Genomic DNA, 23,708 nt, shown 5'->3' with positions numbered 1-23,708 from the left:
AGTGGCGAGTGTGGTCACGAATGGACGGGGATCTGCATACTTTCGGCTCCATAGAGGGACAAGGCAGGGATGCCCTCTGTCCCCATTACTGTTTGCACTGGCGATTGAGCCCCTGGCAATAGCATTGAGGGGTTCCAAGAAGTGGAGGGGAATACTTAGAGGAGGAGAAGAACACCGGGTATCTCTGTATGCGGATGATTTGTTGTTATATGTAGCGGACCCGGCGGAGGGGATGCCAGAGATAATGCGGACACTTCGGGAGTTTGGAGAATTCTCAGGATATAAACTGAACATGGGGAAAACTGAGTTGTTTGTGGTGCATCCAGGGGAGCAGAGCAGAGAAATAGAGGACTTTCCGCTGAGGAAGGTAACAAGGGACTTTCGTTACTTGGGGATTCAGATAGCTAAGAATTGGGGTACATTGCATAGGTTAAATTTAACGCGATTGGTGGAACAAATGGAGGAGGACTTCAAAAGATGGGACATGGTATCCCTGTCACTGGCAGGGAGCGTGCAGGCGGTTAAAATGGTAGTCCTCCCGAGATTCCTCTTTGTGTTTCAGTGCCTCCCGGTGGTGATCACGAAGGCTTTTTTCAAAAGGATCGAAAAGAGTATCATTAGTTGTGTGTGGGCCGGGAAGACCCCGAGAGTGAGGAAGGGATTCTTACAGCGTAGTAGGGATAGGGGGGGGCTGGCACTACCGAGCCTAAGTGAGTACTACTGGGCCGCCAATATCTCAATGGTAAGTGGATGGGAGAAGAGGAGGGAGCGGCGTGGAAGAGATTGGAGAGGGCGTCCTGTAGGGGGACTAGCCTACAAGCTATGGTGACGGCCCCATTGCCGTTCTCACCGAAGAAATACACCACAAGCCCGGTGGTGGTGGCGACTTTGAAAATTTGGGGACAGTGGAGACGGCATAGGGGAAAAACGGGAGCCTTGGTGGGGTCCCCGATAAGAAATAACCACAGGTTTGCCCCGGGGAGAATGGATGGGGGATTTGGAATATGGCAAAGAGCAGGAGTAACGCAACTGCAAGATCTGTTTGTAGACGGGAAGTTCGCAAGTCTGGGAGCGCTGACCGAGAAATATGGGTTGCCCCAAGGGAATGCATTCCGATATATGCAACTGAGGGCTTTTGCGAGGCAGCAGGTGAGGGAATTCCCGCAGCTCCCGACGCATGAGGTGCAGGACAGAGTAATCTCAAAGACATGGGTGGGGGACGGTAAGGTGTCAGATATATATAGGGAAATGAGGGATGAGGGGGAGATTATGGTAGATGAGCTGAAAGGGAAATGGGAAGAAGAGCTGGGGGAGGAGATTGAGGAGGGGCTGTGGGCGGATGCCCTAAGTAGGGTAAACTCATCGTTCTCGTGTGCCAGGCTAAGCCTGATTCAATTTAAGGTGTTACACAGGGCGCATATGACTGGAGCACAGCTCAGTAAATTTTTTGGGGTAGAGGATAGGTATGCGAGATGCTCGAGAAGCCCAGCGAATCACACCCACATGTTCTGGTCATGTCCGGCACTACAGGGGTTCTGGGTGGGGGTGGCAAAGGTGCTTTCGAAAGTAGTGGGGGTCCAGGTCGAACCAAGCTGGGGGTTGGCTATATTTGGGGTTGCACAAGAGCCGGGATTGCAGGAGGCGAGAGAGGCCGATGTTTTGGCCTTTGCATCCCTAGTAGCCCGGCGCAGGATACTGTTGATGTGGAAGGAAGCCAAGCCCCCGGGGGTGGAGACCTGGATAAATGACATGGCAGGGTTTATAAAGCTGGAACGGATTAAGTTCGTCCTAAGGGGATCGGCTCAAGGGTTCACCAGGCAGTGGCAACCGTTCGTCGAATACCTCACAGAAAGATAGAGGGAATGGAAAAGAAGAAGGCAGCAGCAGCAGCCCGGGGGGGGGGGAGGAGGAGGAACCAGAAGGAGTCTCAGGGTTATTAATATATATGTATAATATGTATAGGTCGTTGCTATAAATAATTGTATATTGGACTGTTAAATCATATTTTTGGAGAGTGTTTATCTGAGACAAGGCAGTTGCCATTTAGTTTTAGTTTTTGTTATATATTATTTATTCTTTGTTTATAAAACAGGTCATTGTTATTTATACTGCTATATTATTGTGTGAAGGATACACAATGTACTGTGATGGTTGACCAAAAATTTTCAATAAAATATTATTTTTATTTTTTTTAATGAATGTTTAAACATTTCGAATCTTATTTTGCGGCACACTTGTGGAGCCTTGTCTTCATGCACACGGTTGGGAACCTCTGCGAGAGAGAGAGAGAGAGAGAGAGAGAATGGGGATTTAACAGTATAATAAGGAAATGGCGGATGAAATTAAAGGATATTTTGCTTCTGTGTTCACTATACATGATACAAGAAACATTCCTGCAATAGCTGTAAACCAGGAGGTGGTTGGGAGAGAGGAACCTGCCAAAATTACAATTACTAGGGAAGCAGTACTGAACAAACTGATGGAGCTGTGGACTGATAAGTCTCTGGGTCCTGATGGACTTCATCCTAGGGTGTTAAATGAGGGGTTAATGAGATGGTGGATACGTTGGTGTTAATTTTTCAAATTTTGTTAGATTCTGGAAAGATTCCGTCAAGACTGGAAGTAGCAAATATAACGCCTCTATTTAAGAGGGAGGGAGGTCAGTTGTCATCTTTCGTGGGGAAGGTGCTGGAAGCGATCATTAAAGTTGTTATTGCTGGGCACTTAGACAAGCTCAAGGTAATTGTGAAGAGTCAGCATGGTTTTAAGAAAGGGAGATCATGTTTAATCAATTTTAGAGTTCTTTGAAGGAGTAACCACGTGATGTGTATAGCGGGAAGTCTGTAGACATACTATACTTGAGTTTCTAGAAAGCATCCGATAGGGTGCCACATCAAAAGTTATTGCAAAAGAATAAAAGCTCATGGTGTAGGGGGTAACATATTAGCCTGGACTGAAGATTGGCTGGCTGGCAGAAAACAGAGAGAATGTATAAATGGGTCTTTGTCTGATTGGCACGATGTGACGAGTGGAGTCCTCATGGGTCTCTGCTGGGGCCTCAACTTATTACAATATACATCAATGACTTACCCGAGGGGAGCGAAGGCATGGTGGTTAAATTTGTGAATAATACAAAGATAGTAGGAAAATACGTTGTGAAGAAGACACACAGAGTTTCCACATGGATACAGGCAGATTGAGTGAGTGGGCAAAAATCTGGAGATGAAGTATAAGATGAGAAAGTTGTTCGCTTTGGCAAGAAGAATAAAAAAGAAAAGTATTATGAAATGGAGAATGATGAGGTGCAGAGAGATTTAGGTGTTCTCATGAGTCACAAAAACGCAAGTATGCTGGTGCAGTATGTAATCAAGGTGGCTAATAGAATGTTATCCTTTATTACGAGAGGAATTGAACGAGTAAGGACGTTATGCTTCAATTTTGCAGGGCATTGATGCGACTGCATCTCGATTACTGTAAAGAGTTTGGTCTCTTTATTTAAGGAAAGATGTCAGTGCACTGGAGACAGTTCAGAGGAGGTTTATTGGATTGATACCTGGAATAAGTGGGTTGTCTTATGAAGACAGGTTGAAGAGACTGTGTTTGTTTCCACTGGAGTTTAGAAGAGTGAGGGGTGACTTGATTGAAGTATAGAAGATTAGAAGATCCTGGACAATACTGACAGGTGGACGGTGAAAGAATGTTTCCTCTTGTGGACGTGTCCAGAGTGAGGGAGCACGGTTTTAAAATTAGGGGTCACCCTTCGAGGACTAATTTTTTTTCTCGGAGAGTTGTGCAACTTTGGAACTCTCCGCCTCAGAACGTGGTGTAACTCTCCGCCTCGGAACGGGTCACTGAATATTTTTAAGGCAGTAAATAGATTCTTGTCAGGCAAGAGAATCAAAGGTTATTGGGGGGTATATGGGAATGTGGAACTCAACACATACAAATCAGACATGACCTTATTGAATGGTGGTGCAGGCTCGAGGGGCCAAATGGCCTACTTCTGCTCCTATTTCATTTGTTCGTAAATGATTGAGCCCCCAGCACACCATTCGTTACACCCCGCCAAGCAGAAAAAGACCCATTCACGCCAAATCCCTATTTCCTGCTAGCTAGCCAATTGTCTATCCATGCCAATATGTTACCCCCTACACCATGACTTTTATTTTCCACAATAACTTTTGATGTGCCAGAAGGTATTTGCTAAGTACAGTACATTTCCGTTTATCTACAACATGTGACTCATTCAAAAAATTCCAATAAATTGGTTAAATACCTTTCACAAAACCATGCTGACTCCGATTGCATTGAATTTTTCTCAGTGCCCTGCCATAATATCTTTAATAATGGCTTCTAACTTCCGGTGGCGACTATGGAGTGAAAGGTCGCACATTTGGCAGCTCCTGCTCTTGGTGGTCTTTTTGTGGCTTTTAAGCTGGATTTCTACAGGAAATTTTCAAAATAAATGTGTAAAAGCGAGAAGAGAAGGAGGTGACCCGTAGTTTATGGAGCTGCGCTCAGAGAAAAATCGAAAAAGAAGGAATCAAAAGTTGGTTGGAAGTGAGGACCAGAGTTCGAGGGAAGCAATGGCAGGGACGCAGGGTCTGACCTCGCCAGCTGAGGTGTCGACGGACCAATTGGTGAGCTTCTTAACCGAGAAGTTTACTCAACATCACAGGGAGTGTGCGGAGGACCTGGCCCAGGAGGTGAATTCGATCAGGGCTGTGGTTGGCTGTGTGGAGGAGAGATTGACAACCCTGGGACAGGCGATACAGAAGCTGGGGGAGAGGGCGGTGGAACGAGAGGAGCAGTCCACCGTGAAGTCAGTGGAAATCGGGATGTTACAGGACCACCAGAAACGACTGCTAGAGAAAGTGGAGGACCTGGAGAACCGTTCTCGGAGGCAGAATATCCGGTTCGTTGGTCTGCCAGAGGGGAAGGAAGGAGCAGATGCTGGTGCGTATGTGGGGAAGATGTTGGAGAAGCTGATGGGGGGAGGGTTTGTTCCCCAAGCCACTGGAGGTTGACCGGGCCCACAGGGCATTTATGCGTAAGCCCCAGGGGCGTGAGCCCCCGAGGGTGATGGTGGTACCGCTGCATCAGTTCCTAGACAAGAACACATCATGAGGTGGGCCAGTCAGACGAAACGGTGCATGTGGGAAGAGACTGAGATCTGGGTGTATCAGGACTTGGGAGCAGAACTCGCAAAGAGGAGGGAGAGATTTAATAAAGTAAAGGTAGCCGTGTACGAGAAGAAAATGAAGTTTGGACTGCTTTACCCGGCCCGTCCACGGGTGACCTATGTGGGTCGGGAGTCGGAGGATGTGGCGGACTTTATGAAGAACAATAATTTGATGGGAAAATAAGGACTTTGAACCTTGACTGTGGGAAACTGAACTAGGAGTGATGTTTTGCTTTGTAAATACCTTAGACTTTTAACTTGTAATTTAATTTGCGATGTTCGAAGAGATGTTTGAGATTTTGCATGTATAATTCTTTTTCTTTTTTCCGGTCTTTTTCATTTGGTTTTGTTTGAAGATGCTTGACTGGATGAGATTTTGTTGCGAGAGGAGGGGTGGGCCTTTGTGCTCGGACCTTGGGAGGGATTGTTTGTTTGTTTGTTTGCTCTTTGCCATTGTTCTGGGAACTTATACTGAGAGTGAGGGGAAGGGGAACCAGCAGGTGGTAGAATGCTAGGTGCCAGGGGCAGGAGCTGCCAGGCTAGCTGGGAGGGCCAGCCCACGGAAGCAAAGTGGGGGGTGAGCTGAAGATCAATGTAGCAGATGGGGATGGGGGGGGGGGGGGGGGTAGACTGCTGACGAGGAGGGGACTTTCAAAGTGTTGGAGGAGGAGAGTGGACGACGGTAGCTGCTAGGGGGCAGGCCAGGTGAGGTACGGGGCATGGGACAAGGGCTGCCTAGGAAAAGTCATGGCTGATCGACAGGTGAGGGGGGGTAGGTGCCCCCTGACCAGGTTGGTCACGTGGCACGTACGTGGGCTGAATGGGCCGGTCAAAAGGGCCTGTGTGTTCGCACACTTGAGGCAGCTGAAGGCGGACGTGACCATGTTCAAGAGACACATTTGAAGCTGGGAGACCAAGTTAGATTGAAGAAGGGATGGGTCGGACAGGTGTTTCATTCGGGACTGGACTTTAAAACAAGGGAGGTGGCAATTCTGGTGAACAAAAAGGTGGCATTCGAGGTGGGGAAGTTAGAGGCAGACCCGGGGGGTAGATTTATTGTGGTTAGTGGGAAGCTGGAGGGAATGGCAGTGGTGTTGGTGACTATATACGGCCCAAACTGGGATGAAGTCGCGTTTGTCAGGAGGGTGCTGGGGAAGATTCCGGACCTGGACTCACACCAGCTGATTATGAGGGGAGATTTTAACACGGTTCTAGATCCGAGACTAGAACGGGCGAGTTCCAGGTCGGGAAAGGTGTCAGCAATAGCCAAAGGACTGCGGGGGTTCATGGAGCACATGGGAGGGGTGGATCCGTGGAGATTCGGGAAGCCAAGGCGCAAGGAGTATTCATTTTACTTCCATGTGCACAAGGTGTATTCCAGGATAGACTTTTTCGTACTGGATACAATGCTGTTAGGTGGGGTGGCGGGCACTGAATATTCAGCTATCGTGGTGTCGGATCACGCCCCACACTGGATAGACCTACGAGTGAGCACAAGAAAGACCTAGCATCCGCAATGGAGGTTAGATATAGGGCTGTTAGAGGAGGATGAGATCTGTGAGCGGGTGAGGGAGGCCATCCGAGGGTGCATAAAGAGCAACGACATGGCTGAGCGCGGCAGGGGTACTTTGGGAACCACTGAAGGCGGTTATCAGAGGGCAATTCATCTCGATTCGGGCCCACAGGGAGAAGACTGAAAGGGCAGAGTTGGACAGGCTGGTAGGGGAAATTTTACAGGAGGACAGGAGCTATGTGGAGTCTCCAGGTGAGGAGCTCCTGAAGGAGCAGAGACTTCAAATGGAATTTGGGCTCCTGTCCACAGGTAAGGCAGAGGGGCAGCTGAGGAGGGTAAAAGGGACGGTGTACGAATATGGGGAGAAAACTAGTAGGATGTTAGCACATCAGCTGAGGAAACAGAAGACGGCGAGGGAAATTGGGAAGGTAAAGGATATGAGGGGGAAGGTGGTGGTGGACCTGGGGGCGGTAAGTGATGTGCTTCGTGAATTCTATTGTCGACTTTATAAATCGGAACCCCCAACCTGGGAGGAGAGTATGAAGCGATTTCTGAGGGGGGCTAAAGTTCCCGAAGGTAGATGAAGAGCTGGTGGAAGGCCTGGGGGGCCCAATTGGGTTCGAGGAGGTGATAGACGGATTGGGGGGGTGCTCTTTCAAAAGGTTGGTGCAGACTTAATGGGCTGAATGGCCTCCTTCTGCACTGTAGCAATTCTATGATTCTATACTGTCCCCCACTACTGCTATATTCGTCATTGCTCCCTCCACCCGAATGTCTTCCTGCACCACAGTGCCATGGTCAGTTAGCTAATCCACCCTGCAGCCCCATTTTTAACCAAAGAAGCTGAGAGAACTTCAAATCTATTGGGCAATTGCAGAGGCCGAGGCTCCTGCACTCTGGGTCCCCTTACCGGCCTCCTTCGCAATCACCCCTTCCTGAGCACTAACCAATTTGTGAGACTGCTCCTGGTACAAAGCATCCTGGTTACTTTCCCTCTCCCTGATGTGTCGCAGAGTTTGTAGCTCAGCCTCTAGATCAATGGCTGAGTCAAAGTTCCTCGAGCTGCAAACACATACTGCAGATGTGTTTGCCCTGGATCACATTGGCATCCAGGAGCTGCCACATGCTGCAGCTTTAACACCTTGCTGTCCGAATCGTGTTTTAATTAATTAATTATATTACTCGTAATTGATACTCTTTTGGTATCAATCAACTATATTTATATCCTTTCTTTCGCACTTGTTGCAGGTACATGTGGACCGAGATATGTTAGGTGGCAATTGATTTCCTTACCTCTATGCAGAACAAAGAACTAATGTTCACTTATCAGTTAAAAATAATTGCAAGCTTATCTTCCTTTACTGAGCTATCTTTGCTCTGTGACCTTGATGTTGTGTTTCTCACTGTTCTGGAAAATGCCTCATTCTCACCAGGCATTCCCATTTCTAAGCCATTTAATCATAGAATTTACAGTGCAGAAGGAGGCCATTCAGCCCATCGAGTCTGCACCGGCTTTTGGAAAGAGCACCCTATTCAAGGTCCACACTTCGACCCTATCCCCATAACCCAGTAATCCCACCCAACACTAAGGGCAATTTATCATGGCCAATCCACCTAACCTGCACATCTTTGGACTGTGGGAGGAAACCGGAGCACCTGGAGGAAACCCACGCACACACGGGGAGAACGTGCAGACTCCTAATGCACCCCATAATTCTTTGTGGCTTCACACTATTTTGATGCATGCTTTTAAAATTAAACTCAATTTTGAAAATATATTTGGAAATTAACACTGTTTTTCTTATACTCCTGAATATGATTAGGGGCAATTATTACAAAGACTTACAGCCATCTACAACATGGTTTTACAGCTTTGAATTAGATATTGGGCGAGGAGTGTTAAAATCAGTGCTGATCGATACAGCATTTAAGTGACTGTGGTCTCTATTTCATTCTTAATTTTAAATTTGAGTTAAATCAGGGGTACTATGCTCATGTAAAATTCTCAACTCCAAAATGAGAAAAAAATATATTTTTTTAAATCAATGATTCAGTCCTTATCTATATCGTTATAATCCCCTTAGAGATCAATAACCTTGAAAAAGAAAATTAACATTCCAAACGACCAAATGAAATAACCAAAGAACAAGGGGCGGAATTCTCCGACCCCCTGGCACGGCGCTGGTTGGGGCATGTGCCGACTGTCCGGCCTGGGCCAGCGCACCGATTCTCGGGCCCGAATGGGCCGAGCAGCCGACAACAAAAAGCCGAGTCCCGCCGGCGCCGTTCTAACATCTTCTGAGCCGGCGGGACCTCGGCGTTGAAGGGTCCGGGGGGTGGCCTGTTGGGGGGGGGGGGGCGGGTCCGACCCCGGGGGGTCCTCCGTATTGGGCTGGCCCGCGATCGGGGCCCACCAATTGGCGGGCCAGCTCTCTGCCCCCCGGCCTCCTTTCCTCCGCGCCGGCTCCTGTAGACCTGCGCCATTTGGCGCCGGGGCCGTCGCGGGGAAGGCGGCCACTGCGTATGCACTAGTTGCTGCCGGCCCAACTGCGCATGCAGGGACCCAGTGGCGCCGGGTTCAGGCCGGGATCGGCAGCTGAGTGGCGTATGCCGCTCCAGCACTGTCCTAGCCCCCTGCAGAATGGGGTCCTGGAACGGGCGTCGACGCCGGAGTAAAACACTCCTGTTTTTACTCCGGCGTCGGCACTTAGCCGCCAGTTGGGAGAATCCCGCCCAAGATTTTCTGTTTTCAGACTTTCACTTTAACAAACAAACTAAAATCAACATAAATCAACTCAATGTAACATGCAACATCGAATTAAAGGAAAAGGACTTTTACATTAACTAACACAACTGGCACACGTCTCATAACTCCTTTCACTGTGCACCACTGGCAGATATACAGTATTACATACTATAAGTTACTCTCCGCTTTCCAGCAGCCCATTTCTCCTTGCCACGCCAGGTTGAATCTTCCAGCGTCCTTCAAAAATCACTTTACACAGCCTAAGTATTCCAGAAATTACTCCCACCAACAAAGCTCACTTCAGCAGCTCCTTGTTCTTTAAATCACCAAAAATCCCATTTTCCATCTTTCTTCAACAGAAAATCAGCTTTCACTGACACTGCCTGTTTCACAAAAACAGTCTTTTCCTTCTCTTCACAGTAGCAGCTGCTTTGTATCTGGATTCTGCACTGGAAATCTTGATGGAGAAGGTGGAAAGGAGGAAAGATGCTCTGTACCCTTGGCAGAGGACGAGGGGGTGTGGGCACGGGAGACACACCCTTCAGAGACAGTTTGAGACGGCAGTTTCAAAGAGCAGGGAGCACCCCCCGCCCCCCCCCCCCCCCAACTCCACCTCCCACCACTACCACCACCGATGTCCTAGCCAATATTTAACTCAATCAACACCACAAAAAACTGTTTATCTGGTCATTATCACATTACTGTTTGTAAGAGTTTGCTGTGCTCAAATTGGCTGCTGTGTTTCTTATATTACAACAGAGACTGCACTTCAAAGGTACTTCCTTGGTTATAAAGTGTTTTGCAACACCTGGAGGTCACCAAAGACGCTATATAAAAGGCAAAAAAAAATTTCCATGGCACTCTGCACCTTGGAGAAATCTGCAATCCTTGCAAACCTTTGTGCTGGCTCTGCCTGCTTCTCTCAACAAGGAGGCATAAGATGAATCTGTCTTTCTTAGAATGCAGAGTCTCAATATTTATTATATCAATCAGTGCAGAGCAAAGTAAAAGATGTGCTAATAGCTCCAGCAACAGACTGGAAGGAGCCGGTGCATCGACTTTCAGAGTCAGTCACCTTTCACAGCCTCTGAAGACGCTGTGTTTGTCCTTCACAAGTTGACGTTGTAAATGCAGAAATTGGTCAATTTCAGTCACAACCCCCTCCATTATCATAGAATTTACAGAGCAGAAGGAGGCCATTCAGCCCATCGAGTCTGCACCGGCTCTTGGAAAGAGCACCCTACCCAAGGTCAACACCGCCACCCTATCCCCATAACCCAGTAACCCCACCCAACACTAAGGGCAGTTTTGGACACTAAGGGCAATTTATCATGGCCAATCCACCTAACCCGCACATCTTTGGACTGTGGGAGGAAACCGGAGCACCCGGAGGAAACCCACGCACACACGGGGAGGATGTGCAGACTCCGCACAGACAGTGACCCAAGCCAGAATCAAACCTGGGACCCTGGAGCTGTGAAGCAATTGTGCTATCCACAAGGCTACCGTGCTGCCCCCATGAAACACGGACATTTCAAATTTTGGTTGACACTGAAGTTTCAATGTGAGACTAGTGGGCAATTATCTTAGGTTTATGCAAGTACACTGATTTTAAGATCAAGTTTTTGCTAAGACGTACCTGTAAAGGAGCAGGTCATCACTGACAGCAACCTCTGGGTTTCTGCATTTAACTGTGCATGAATCTATGATTCAATGAGCAGACATCAGAAGTTGTGATCAGATATAGCTCTAATAAGTGAGTCCTGCTTGCCTCCCCATTATTAAAGCAAACCCTTTGCCTATATTTTTCTGGAATTTCCCAATCCTGCTCTTAAACTATTGCTAGCTCCCACCCAAACTTTCTAGCCCTGCTCAGAGTGTCCTACCAGACCTGTACCTAGCTCTGTTGCAACCCCACTGTTCACGTACAGCAGTTATGTAAATTCAGCATGTTCTCATTGAAAGAGATAAAATCAAGGGGTGATATTCTTGCTGTTTTAAGATTCTACAGGGTCTAGAAAAGATAGATCACCACAAATTTGTTTACTTTGTCCAGGATATTAGAATAGGCTTGGGGGGGGGGGGGGGGGGGGGGAGGAGGAGAGAAGAAGCATGACACAATGAAGACAAACACTGTTGCAAAAGGGCCCTTTTGTGGATCCTGAAGCGTCCATCAAGCAGAGCACACTGCCCCCCCCCCCGCCTCCCCTTCAAGCCCAGAACATGCTGGGGGGCCCACAGGGTTTACCTGGCGGTTTCTTCATTACAGTGCGCCCTCCAAATGTGGATTCTTTGCCCACATAGGTGGGAAGTAGCCCTTAATTCCTAATTGTGCCATTAAATGACTGAACCATTCAACTGTCCACTGTTAGCAATGTTCCATGCTGAAAGGAAGATCTAGAATCTCAACAGTGCAGAAGGAGGCTATTTGGCCCATTGAGTCTGCACCAACCCTCTGAAAGAGCACCCTATCCAGGCCCATTTACCTGCCCTATCCCCGTAACCTCACCTACCTCCGTAACCTCACCTACCTGTACATCCCTGGACACTAAGGGGTAATTTTATCATTGCCAATCTACCTAACCTGCACATATTTGGACTATAGGAGGAAACTAGAACACCCGGAGGAATCCCACACAGATACGGGGAGAAAGTGCAAACTCCAGACAGTTACCCAAGGCCAGAATTGAACCTGGGTCTCTGGCATTGTGAGGCAGCAATGCTAACCACTGTGCCATCAGGTTGCCCATAAGATGCCAGGCTTCCCTCTCAACACCTTCCCTGGGCATATTGCCAGCCCTCACCAATGGGTCAAGAAAGACGAGCCCAATATTTCGATGGATGAATGGTAAATCTACAGAACAGATTCTCGGAGGAAATGGTGGAAGCAGTTATAGTTAATTCAAATACAAATTTGATAGACTTCAGGATCATTTTTTATTGTGAGTATTTTGAGACAGAATAAAGGACGATTATAGTTTAGGAGGAAAAGGCAATCTTGGATACATCATTTCCAAATTCAGTCATGACTAATTGATACAAATTGATTGGAGTGAAGAACTTGTTATTTTTGTATCACAGAGCTGCCAGGAGGGTGGAAAGCAATCTCAAGTGTCCTTTTCCTCGTACAGCAATTAAATGTTCTAACTCTGATATTGTTCACCATACAACCTACATCCAGCCTTGGTGAATTTGTTTTGCTGCTCTCAGCCCTACCGCCTGAAGCCCTCCAGCCCCAATCAGAATATCCTCCCCACTTTTATATTTTACTCCTTATTTCCAGTACTCGACTCCTTCACTTATTGTTTTATTTAAACTCAAAAGCATTTTTTGTCAACCTCTGGTCTTAATCTTTGGGCTAGGTTTTTATCTCCCAATTGAGGTGGAAATCAAGTCGGCAGGAATCCAATCTGGAAACGTGAAACATAGGACTGGATTTTACAGGCATTGCCGTCCCCACACGCTGACTCACCTACTGGCTAAAAGGTTGGGGGGAAGCCCATCCACAAGCCTGACGACTGTCCCTCACCAATTTAATATTGGGAGTAGCATTAATTGCTTTAAGGCAAAACTTCTGCCCCTATCTTGGGAGGATGCCCCACCTTAGAGAGATTCCGGACAAGCAGGATGGCGCCCAGCCAACGGTGCTAGGATTGCAGGCTGTCTCAATACTCTGAGGAGCCTTGGTAAGTCCAAGGGGGTAGAAGCGAGTGAAGTGTTGGGGCCCGGTTCAAGAGGCTTTTGGGGAGGGGGGACCTGTCTGGCCTTGTGGGTTGAGAAGACCTTGCATGCAAAATGTCCATGCATCCCCAATGACATCAAGGCCACAATTTTAAAAAGGTGGAAGAAAATCTATTTTCCTTACACACATTATCTTTGTGCCCTGCAGTGAATTTTGCAAACCTTTTAAAAACAGTTTACACAATCAAGATGTGATCACTTCTGCCAGGTTGGGAAGAGTGCAGGCTATTTATGGAACAACTTTTTCCAGTATTTTCTCAACTTTTAAAACTACAAAGCCTGCCTGCCAGTCAAACGGTGGAGTACGTGGAGACATCGCCACAGGTCACACCCAGCACAGCTGCAGATCTGCCAGCAATACATCTCCAAAAGGTCTACAAAGTATTGAGAGGTATGGACAGGGTGGATAGCGACAAGCTTTTCCAAGAGTGGGGGTGTCAATTACAAGGGGTCACGATTTCAAGGCGAGAGGGGGAAAGTTTAAGGGAGATGTGCGTGGAAAGTTTTTTACGCAGAGGGTGGTGGGTGCCTGGAACGCTTTGCCAGCGGAGGTGATAGAGGTGGGCACGATAGCATCATTTAAGATGCATATAGACAGATATATGAACTGCCGGGGAACAGAGGGAAGTGGATCCTTGGAAAATAAGTGACAGGTTTAGATAAATGATCTGGATCGGCGCAGGCTGGGAGGCCCGAAGGGCCTGTTCCAGTGCTGTAATTTTCTTTGTTCTATTGCAGCCCCAGAGAGCATTCAGATACTCTCTTCAGAAGTCTTCCTTTCTGTCAAAGGTACAGCACCCCACCAGCTGCAGTAATAGAAATACAGGTAAACAGGTGCAGCAGCAGCCTCAAGTGCTTTGTTCACCTCGAGCATGAATCCAAGGGCAGGAGGAAATAAGAATTCAACGACTCGACTGACCCACCCCATTGCACCCTGTGCCGATCACGTTGCATTGGGTGCATAGTGGGAGGCGCCCAAAACTGGTATTGCGCCAAATCGTGATGCATCCGACCCGCTACACCTGGCATGATCAAGATCATGCCCATCATATTTAAATGAGCCATTAGGCCTAATAACTTATTTAAATATATGCAGCCTGTTTGAAGCCGCATTCGCCCAGCTCCTGGTAGTCACCCGTTGTATCAGCGAGGCCTCACCCCAGCGCATATTAGTACTGGTCTCCACAAATTATACCAGGTGTGATGGCCACACTGGGGGGCTCGGAGGCCATTAGAGCCCTCTGGGTGGTCGGGTCAAGGCAGGACATTCCCCTGGCAGGGTGCCATGGGGCACTGCCATGGGTGGGGACCTGAGAGGCGCCATGCCTATGAAAGGGGGAGGATGAAGGGGGGGGGCCCTAAAGCTGGGAGAGCACTCAGCGACCCATACCGGGGTATGCCTACGAGGATGGATGGGCATGGATCCAGCTTTCTTGGAGGCGGCCCAAGGTGCTGACCACCTCGGCAATCTTCAGCAAGCCTGCATCGTTGGATCTGGGAGGCAGTTTGGACCCTTAAGAGGAAACAGGACCTCCCTGTGGGCCTCCACTTACTGCAGCAGGATGTCCAGTTATCGCTCCGTGAACCTGGATGATGCTCCCTCCCAGGACTCCTGGCTACTTTTGAGTGTTAGCCATCTTAGAATGAGGAAAGAGTGATAGGGATGTATTTCCTGGTCATGAACATTATGGATGGAATACTAGTGAGGGAAAGGTGATTTAAAGCATGGGAGGAAAGGATTTGACTAGCCCAGACACGGTGGTCTAAGCGTTGCATTGAAAGTGACAGGGTGGTAAGCCATGTCCCAGGTCACAATTACAGTAAGGGTACAAAAATTATCTTGGACTATTCCTGGCTAGGTATGTGGTGCTTCTGGGAATGCTCAGTCAACTGTGTCCCCTGAGGAATGCATTGAAATGGGTGCTATGGGTGTGAGAGGATCTAAGTTAGACTGAGGGGTGCAGTAGGTGAGCAGTGCTGCAGCAGGTGAACTGTGCTGCCACATGCTTTTTTTCTTTAAGTCAGTAACTTTTACAAGGAGTGAACATGAAAAAGACTGACGTGGTAGGATAAGGATAGGCTAGGGCAACATTGGCTTAAAACACAAGAGACATCAGCAGCTGATGGGTTCACTAAGGGCATAGTCAACAGGCCAGCTCACACAAGGAAACTATGTTTCAGGCAACATGAAGCTCAACAATACTTATAGTGCAAGGTTCACAGGTCACGTCCAGTGACATGGCAAAGTTTTGGTTTGGGCATTGTTCACTGCCCTTTTATTGTGTAGAGTGTGGGAAGAACCCACCTCCACCCCAGACCTTCTCCGCCCCAGAACCAATTTGCAACTCACAAACTGTACCTGGAATCTATCTCTTGTTCCGAAAGATGAAAATATGGTGCAAAGTCAACACAGTTTCAGAAGCTGCAGAAAGGCTTGACTCATATTTTCCCCCTACGTGTAAATCCAGACCTTTATTTCAATTCCAAGTCTACACTTTAAGCCCTCATGTTTCCTATATTTTTTATTCATTGCCAATTCTTTTGCCCCACTTTTAACCAATTTCTTCATTCATTCCAGTTGGCTATTTTTCTACCTCATCACGGTTCTTTAATCTGATCATTTTTGGCCTGTCCTTTAACCCTAAATTGTGTCATTTTCTTTAAATCCCACAAACTAACTCTATGCAATTTCCATCTTTTTCTCGAATTCCTATCCAGCTCTTCCTTGTGCTGCAAGAGGTTAACTAGTACATTTTTTGTAAAAGATTAAAATTCACAGTTTATTTTACTTTTAAAAAAAAAAGATATTTTTGCAAGTACACCTATTAAATTTAACCAATCCCACGTAACCAACGAGAACTACAGTTAGAAAATCTCTATTGATAAATACAGACCTGTTCTTTCTGCGGCTGCCCTGATTGCCTCATGGTCATGCCAATCTTTCTTCTTCAACCCATCTTCGATGAAGAAAGTGTCGTGTCTTGGCTTGATTGGTAAACCCTATTTTTAAAAAATTGCATCAAAACAATTAAGTATTGATAAGGTTACCAGTGACATCTGTACTATTCACTTGATTAACAATTTATAGTTGGAAAAATATATGGGAATCATGAATGCACATGCTTCAATACTTTGCCAGATAGAGCAACACCCGAACGATTCACCAACTGTGCTATTTTCCTCCTTTTGCCAAGATTTGGATCTTTATTGCTTTTGCTGTTTTTATAATAAATTGCTATAGCTGGCTGGGCAGAAATAATTAACACTCGTATCTGTGTTGCTTTATGAGAAATGTACCTTTCCTGACTGTTTTATAATAAAATGAGAAATTCACGTCAGGTGTAGCTCAAAGAATACATCAAATTTGTCAGTGACAATTTGAAGTTGTAGCTTCACAACGTATTGTTGTTCTGGATAATCAGATTTTAATATTACTGCCAAAGTGGGAACATATGTGCTATCTGCTTTAGCTCTTTTCAAGTATATCAAATAGGAAATAGAAAGAATGTAATTAGCAAACAATACAACACAAAATGGACTCATTTTCATAATAGTTGCCGTACAAGGAATCAAAGATAAATCGATATCGGAGGTTACTTTTAAACTTCTACGTTATTAAAAAAAAAAATCAATATTATTTTATGGGATGTGGGCATCGCTGGCAAAGCCAGCAATTGTTGCCCATCCCTAATTACCTTGAACTAAACATTTCAGAGGGCAGATAAGAGTCAGCCCCAATACTATAGGTTTGGAATCACACGTAGGCCAAATTGAGTAGGATGGCAGATTTCCTTCCTTAAAGCACAGACACAGTGTCAACCTGAAAGTCATTTCAATCTATCAATTCTGTTTAAATACCATTGTTACCATCACAATGAAACGTGAATGTGCCCTCTCAAATTCAGATTAAAATAGTTTAATTTGAACACTCACAGTATGAACACTCACAGTAAGTATGCAACTTCAGAATAAAAATCAAACTGACTATAAATCAGGATTTAACTAAATGTAGTTCCATTTATTTGAAGAAATCCAAGTGGTAACCAATGCAGGTACATTTAACTTGGGTGCCATGAATTTAACCTCTCGGAACCTTTACAAGCCTTCACCTGTGAAAAGAACAACGGCTCTCATTCACAATAATTTTTCCTATGCCCACAGCATTGTATTATGTAACCGTTTGTTAAAAAATATTTGGATCAGATTTATTGAGGTACAACATTTGGAAGAAAAAACAAACAAACGTATATTTGTACCAAACTTTGACAAAGTCATCCAGACTCGAAATGTTAGCTCCTTTCTCTCCACAGATGCTGTTGGACCTGCTGAGACTGTCTAGTATTTTCTGTTTTTGTTTCAGATTCCAGAATCCGCAGTAATTTGTATCTGTACTGTCCCTTCCACGACATCAGGATTCTCCCCCCAAAAAGTTAATTTTTGAAAGATAATCAATAGTTTTGCAAGCAAGCTTGGCAGCCAATTTGCACACAGCAAAATATCACAATGAGATGAATAAACAGTTTAATCTGTTTCAGCATTCCTGATGATCGGTTTCGAGGACATCTGAAGAATTCTTGATTTTTCAATCAAAAAATAGCATGGAACCTTTTGCATATAGATTAGGCCTTAGTTTACTCCCTCATCCAAGAAATGACAGCTCCAATAGTGCAGCGCTTTCTCGGTATTTCAGTAAATTGTCAGCATAGATTACGCAGCCTTTACTCGGAGGTGAATATGGAACAGATTGATTGGAAACAACACAAGAAAACACTTTTGGATGAAATGTTACAAAGCAACTAGCCACAAGGAAAAGACCAATATCTATCAGCATAGTTTTGACAGACAATGTAAGATAATTACCTCATGGAACTTAAGAAAATAATTGGTATTGACTTACAACCACAACCTCCAGAGGCTGTAAAACAATTAGCAATTTTTCCATATAACAAGTTAAAATATTAAACCATGTCACTTGTTCCCCACTACAAAATACAGACTTGCATTCATATAGCATCTTTCATGACCATAAAAGGTAGCCAAGTGTTTCAAAACCATTTCGAAATAGTGTATTCAATGTTGTAACATAGGGAACAGTAAAGTTGCACACAAGCTCCCACAAACAGCAATGTAATGGCCAGATAATCTGTTTTGTGATGTCAATTGATAGGTACATATCGACCAGGACAGCAGGGATAACTGCACTGCTCTTCTTTGGAATGCTGCCATTGTCCAATGGCCTGGCAGAGCAGGTGCTAACAGTGAAAGCTCAGGGTTTGATATGGAGGCCGAAGAAACTGGTCTACGCCTGGTGTTCAGTGCTGATGATGAACCCACATCAGTGACCCTCAGGTGACAATTGAAGAAGTGAAGGTCACCATCCACTTAAAACTGCTCCACCCAGATCTGGCTCCACCTACCACGGCCGAGCACCAAGAGACAGAAGAGTGACGGGGATGAAATGGACTTATTGCAGGAGGGTTGTTATAACCCCAACAAAAACCACGGGGCGGGGGGGTTAAGAATTAAACTCCCTCTAACGGGCCCCTATTGGGCAGGCCTCCGTCCGCTCAACTCAGGAATTAGTACTCCACAAACCCATGGGCAGAGCAATCGATGATCCCATGGTCTTCATGGGGCTTTTAACAGTCTCCTTATCAGAGCAAGGAGGTTCTTGCTATTAAGGGAGTGCAGTGGAGGTTTACCAGGCCAATCCTGGGATGGTAGGACCGACGTAGGAGGAGAGAGAGTGAGTCAGTTAGGATTATATTCGCTGGAGTTTAGGAGAATGAGAGGGCTGGTGAGGGGGATCTCATAGAAACCCATAAAAGTCTAACAGGACTAGACAGGGTAGATGCAGGAAGGATGCTCCTGAAGAACCTTTTTGGAAGCCAATTATCTCAGCCCCACGACATCTTTGAAGGAGTTCCTCAGGATAGTGTCCTGCCATCAGCTGTGTCATCAATGATTTTCCCTCTAATTTAAAGTTTGCTGTTGACACAAAACTAAGTGGGAATGAAAGTTGTGAGGAGGTTGCAAGGAGGCTTCAAGGGGATTTGGACAGATTAAGTGAATGAGCAAGAACGTGACAGATGGAATAAAATGTGAATAAGTGTGAAGTTATCCAATTTGGTAGAATAAACAGATAGGCACAGTACTTCGTAAATGCCGATGTTGGAAAGTGTTGATGTCCAAAGAGACCTGGGTGTCCTTGTTCACAAGTCACAGAAAGCTAGCATGCTGGTGCAGCAAGCGATTATAAAGGCAAATGGTATAGTGGCCTTTATCACAAGAGGATTTGAGTACAGGAGTAAATATTTCTTGCTGCAGTATTGCAGAGTCTTGGTGAGAGCACATGGAGTATTGTGTACATGTTTGGTCTCCTTATCCAAGGAAAGATGTACATGCATTGAGCAAGGGCAATGGAAAGTCACCAAACTAATCCCTGGGATGCCAGGACTGTCTTATGAGGAGAGATTGTAGAAACTGGACCTGTATTCCGAGAATTGAAGAGCGAGAGATTATCACATTGAAACTTACAAAATTCTTACAGGACGTGACAGCGTAGATATGGATAGGGTGTTTCCCTGACTGGCGAGTCTAGAACCAGGGGGCACAGTCTCAGAATAAGGGAAAGGCCATTTTAAATAGAGAGGAGGAGGAATCGCTACACTCAACGGGTGATACATCTTTGGAATTCTCTACCCTGGAGGACTGTGGAAACTATTTGGGCATGTTCAAGACATTCAAGACAAATAAAGTTGATAAATTTCTGGATGCTAATGACATCAAGGAATATTGGGTTAAATGAGGGAAAATGGCACATCAGCCGTGATCTGCTTGAATGGCAGAGCAGGTTTAACAGGCCAAATGGCCTACTCCTGCTCCTCCATCCACAGTTCCTCTCAGAAGTGATGATGTTCGCTGATGATTGCAGTGTTCAGTACCATTCGTAACTGCTGAAGCAAGCCCCGCCCACAAGTAGACAGACCTGGAGAACATTCAGTATAAGGCTAATAAATAGCAAGTAATATTTGAACTACACAAATATCAGGCAGTGACCACTTGCAACAAAAGAGAATTGAACCATCTCCCCGATAAACAAGATAACGCACCTGCCTCTGCATTAGTCTTACCCCCACATTCTGCCCGACACTTTTCTGAGGAAATATTCCAGCTCCTCTGTCCCCAGTGCCACAAATCCACACTCCTTGTACAAGCTTCCTGACTTTCTCCTGTTCATCGAGTGAGAGGAGGTCCGGAAAGTTTCCAGGAAGGAGGATCTTCAGTTATGAAGATGGATTGGAGAAGTTGGGATTGTTTTCTTTGGTGAAGAGAAAACTCAAGAGGAGATTTGACAAAGGTATTCAAAATCATTGGTCTGGAGAGAGCATGATAAGGAGGGACTGCTCGCACTCATGAAAGGATTGAGAATGCGTGGGCAGAGGTTTAAAGTAATTGTTAAAAGAAGTTATGGCAACACGAGGCAAACACTCTTTCACACAGGGAGTGGTTAAGGTTTGGAATGCACTGCCTTAGAGGGTGATGAAGACAGGTTTGGATCCAAAATTGGCTCAGTGCCTGGAAACAAAGTATTGGCAATGGATGTTTTTGTGAATGGAAAACAGTTTCCAGTGGTGTTCCACAGGGCTCAGTCTTGGGTCCCGTGCTGTTTGTTGTATTAGCTAATGATTTAGACTTAAATTTGAGAGGTATGATTGGGAAATTTGCAGATGACACAAAAATTGGCCATGCAGTTCAGGGCTTTTCAAGGTCAGGGTCGTGGCCCGCAAGTGGGTCGTGGGCAGGTGTCGGGAGGGTCCCAGAACAACTGGGCACGCTGTTCCTGCAGTGGTCCCGATCGCTGGAGGAGCTTTGAGAATGGCGGGCAAGTTTGAAAATGTCCATGGCTCTGGCGCGTCAGCTTTGGGGGAGGGTCAGCGGGGTGGACAGAGAAACATAAATGCCCGTGGCTCGGGACTCACCCCCGGTTTATGTGGAGACGTCAGAGTGTCAGCTGGTGTCAAGGAGGTTTGTGCTGGGTGCTCGGGATGAGTGAGACCTGCCGATTGAGAGGGAGGGGAGACCGCTCCATTCCCACGACTAGGAGGAAGATCCCCCCCCCCTTTGTGGGTATTTTGATCCGATTCCCGGTGTATCTGTGCCTAAGGCTCGCTGTGCTGCTCCCATCCGCACTCTCCCCCCTACGCAGTTCTTCTTGGTGATTCATCCGGGGAAATGAGGCCTGTGCGGGACTGAATGTTCATCTCCTGAGACAGGCCCTGATGACCGAGTCCCCCCACTCCACCCCCTGTTTTTACGGCAAGATCCAGCCCCTGGTTTGTAGTATGGTTTGGGGTGGGTCACTGGGCACCAGGTTTTATTTTTTCGGGTCTGTTTTTGGTAAAGCCCTGGGCTGCATTGAGTGTGGGGCTCAGAAATGACAGTCAATGTCAGGATTTCTGTCCACGGTTTTTTCCATTTTATTTTAGTATCGGAGGTCCCATTTTGAAAACAAGTCTCTGTCTCTACTGAGAAGAACTCCCCTCTTGGGATATAAACCAAACTTTGGTATAAAATGACATTAACCCTGAAAAGTATACAGCTTATTTTGGTCATTAGCGCAAGAGAGCATAATATTTGGAGAATGTAGCCTTCAGTGTTGTACCTTCTCCCGCATTAAAACTTGTGTCACGGCTCAAAATTGCTATCTTGAAAAAATTTACCAGTTTTGCATTTTGACGCGAATTCTAATGTAATTGCATTCTGGAAATAATGGATTTTTAAAGCTAGATTGCAGCTGAAATAATGTTCTTTACTACCGGCTATGTTGTGAACTCTGGTGCCCATCTGTCCAAAATACTCAAATACCTATTGTAAATTTTTTTTGAAGAGAATGGTGCCGCTGCTGCCTTTTAAATGAAATTAAATGAGGCTGTTGGGAGTCTTCAGGCCAGAAGCAGCAGCAGAGAACAGGATATGCACCCTGCACTAACACTTGACGTTGAGTGCCCACCAGGCATGTGTTTTTGGTGCCAAATCACAGAGCAGTGTTGCTCCATTTCCCAGCAGCTGGCAAGCAAGGCAAGTGATCTGTGAAGATGGATGGTTTTCTTAAAAGTAAGAGATGGTCAGGAGGAGGAGGAGGGAGGATGGGAGGCGTGCGCTGACTTGGCAGCTGGTGGTATTGTATTCTTTATGTTTCTGGTCTTGATTTTGTCTTTGTGCAGCTGGTGTCCTCGTTATATTCCTGCCGGTTCTGTGATTTTCTTCGGTGCACGCCACCGAGGTTGGGGAATAGGGGTTCCCTCTCCTTTTCCGCTGTGCCCGTGTTGGCACGGCCTTTTCCGGTAGTCTGTGCTGCTCGTTCTCATGCATGCGTACTCTAACAGACATGCACACACAGTCATTTACGCATATACACTTTATGCATGCACACTCTCACCGATGTGCACGCACTGATCTTCATACACATACTTTGCCGTACTCCCATTGGGTGCGTTTCCACCAAAGTAGGTGTGCTGTGTGAGGGATGATGGGGTGCGCTGGCTCAGCAGTTAGTGGCATTGTTCCTTTGTATTTTGCTTTTGCCCTTGGTGCGCGGCTAGTGACTTTGTTGTCTTCCTGCCTGTTTTGTGTTCTCCTTATTTGGTTTGGTTAATAACGTGCCGGACCTGTTCCGGGCTGAACTATGCCCCCTCTTGGGTGGGGTGGAATGTGTGTGTCTCTCTCTCTCCTCCACCATGCTCCATGTTGGGGTGGCTTTTTCCAGTGAGCTGGGCTGGTGGGCCTTTCCGCTGATGTATTTTTGGTACTGTCAAGAAACTAAAATATTTGCAGGTTGTTTGTGCTGCTTGCTTTTGCTGGTGGCTGCTGTTGCCACTTCCTTCCTTTTCTGTACCGGAAAGAAGGACAATTTTTTTTATCGGGCTCGGGTAACGTACGAGTCCAGAAGGCAATGCGGTTTGAAGCTAGGAGATGCTGCGGGACCTAGTGTGCGACACTGATACAAATGGGCCACCTGATGATGCCGTGTAATAAATGCTTTTGAGGATTGCTAATACTTTTGTTGCGGGTGTGGTGAGTGCTGCATGTAACTGGCACGTCACCACAGGTTAAACCCACTGGAAGTCAAAGATGTTCAACTGCATCTTGATCACCAGTGATATATGAGGATGCCAGGATTTTGTTCTGGTGAGACTGGGCTGTGTGGGAGGGCCTGCACTGTGGTTCTTGGACAGAGAATGGTACTGACACGTGGAACAACACATTAATGGACAGATCATTTCCACAATAATGTTCTGGACATGATAATATATACCATGTGTTTTCTTTTTGTAAAAATGAATTGATTATAGATTTGTATTGGTACCAATATGGAACAGTGATATTTCCTTGTGTTTTTTAAAAGGATAGTGTGATATGTGGAATGTTATGTAGTTGATTTTCAAATCTTTGTTACTGTTGACCATGTAATAAAAACATTCTCACGTGCATTCTTGTGGGTACACGTGCCATGTTACAGACGA

General features: G+C 46.2%; 1 protein-coding gene across 1 annotated transcript in view; it reads right to left on the bottom strand.

Moving 5' to 3' along the window:
* LOC140426991 (polypeptide N-acetylgalactosaminyltransferase 10-like) overlaps nt 1–23,708 on the bottom strand; it is a 167,483-nt gene that overhangs the window by 103,146 nt on the left and 40,629 nt on the right. Inside the window, exon 2 of the mRNA XM_072512346.1 lies at nt 16,077–16,182. Within this exon, the coding sequence (XP_072368447.1) occupies nt 16,077–16,182 (106 nt within the window). The remainder of the gene's footprint in view (nt 1–16,076; nt 16,183–23,708) is intronic.

Source organism: Scyliorhinus torazame, chromosome 7 (assembly GCF_047496885.1).
Source record: "Scyliorhinus torazame isolate Kashiwa2021f chromosome 7, sScyTor2.1, whole genome shotgun sequence".
Taxonomy (NCBI): Eukaryota; Metazoa; Chordata; class Chondrichthyes; order Carcharhiniformes; family Scyliorhinidae; genus Scyliorhinus; species Scyliorhinus torazame.
Note: the sequence above shows the minus strand (reverse complement) of the source record. Positions and strands in the feature narration are given on the sequence as shown.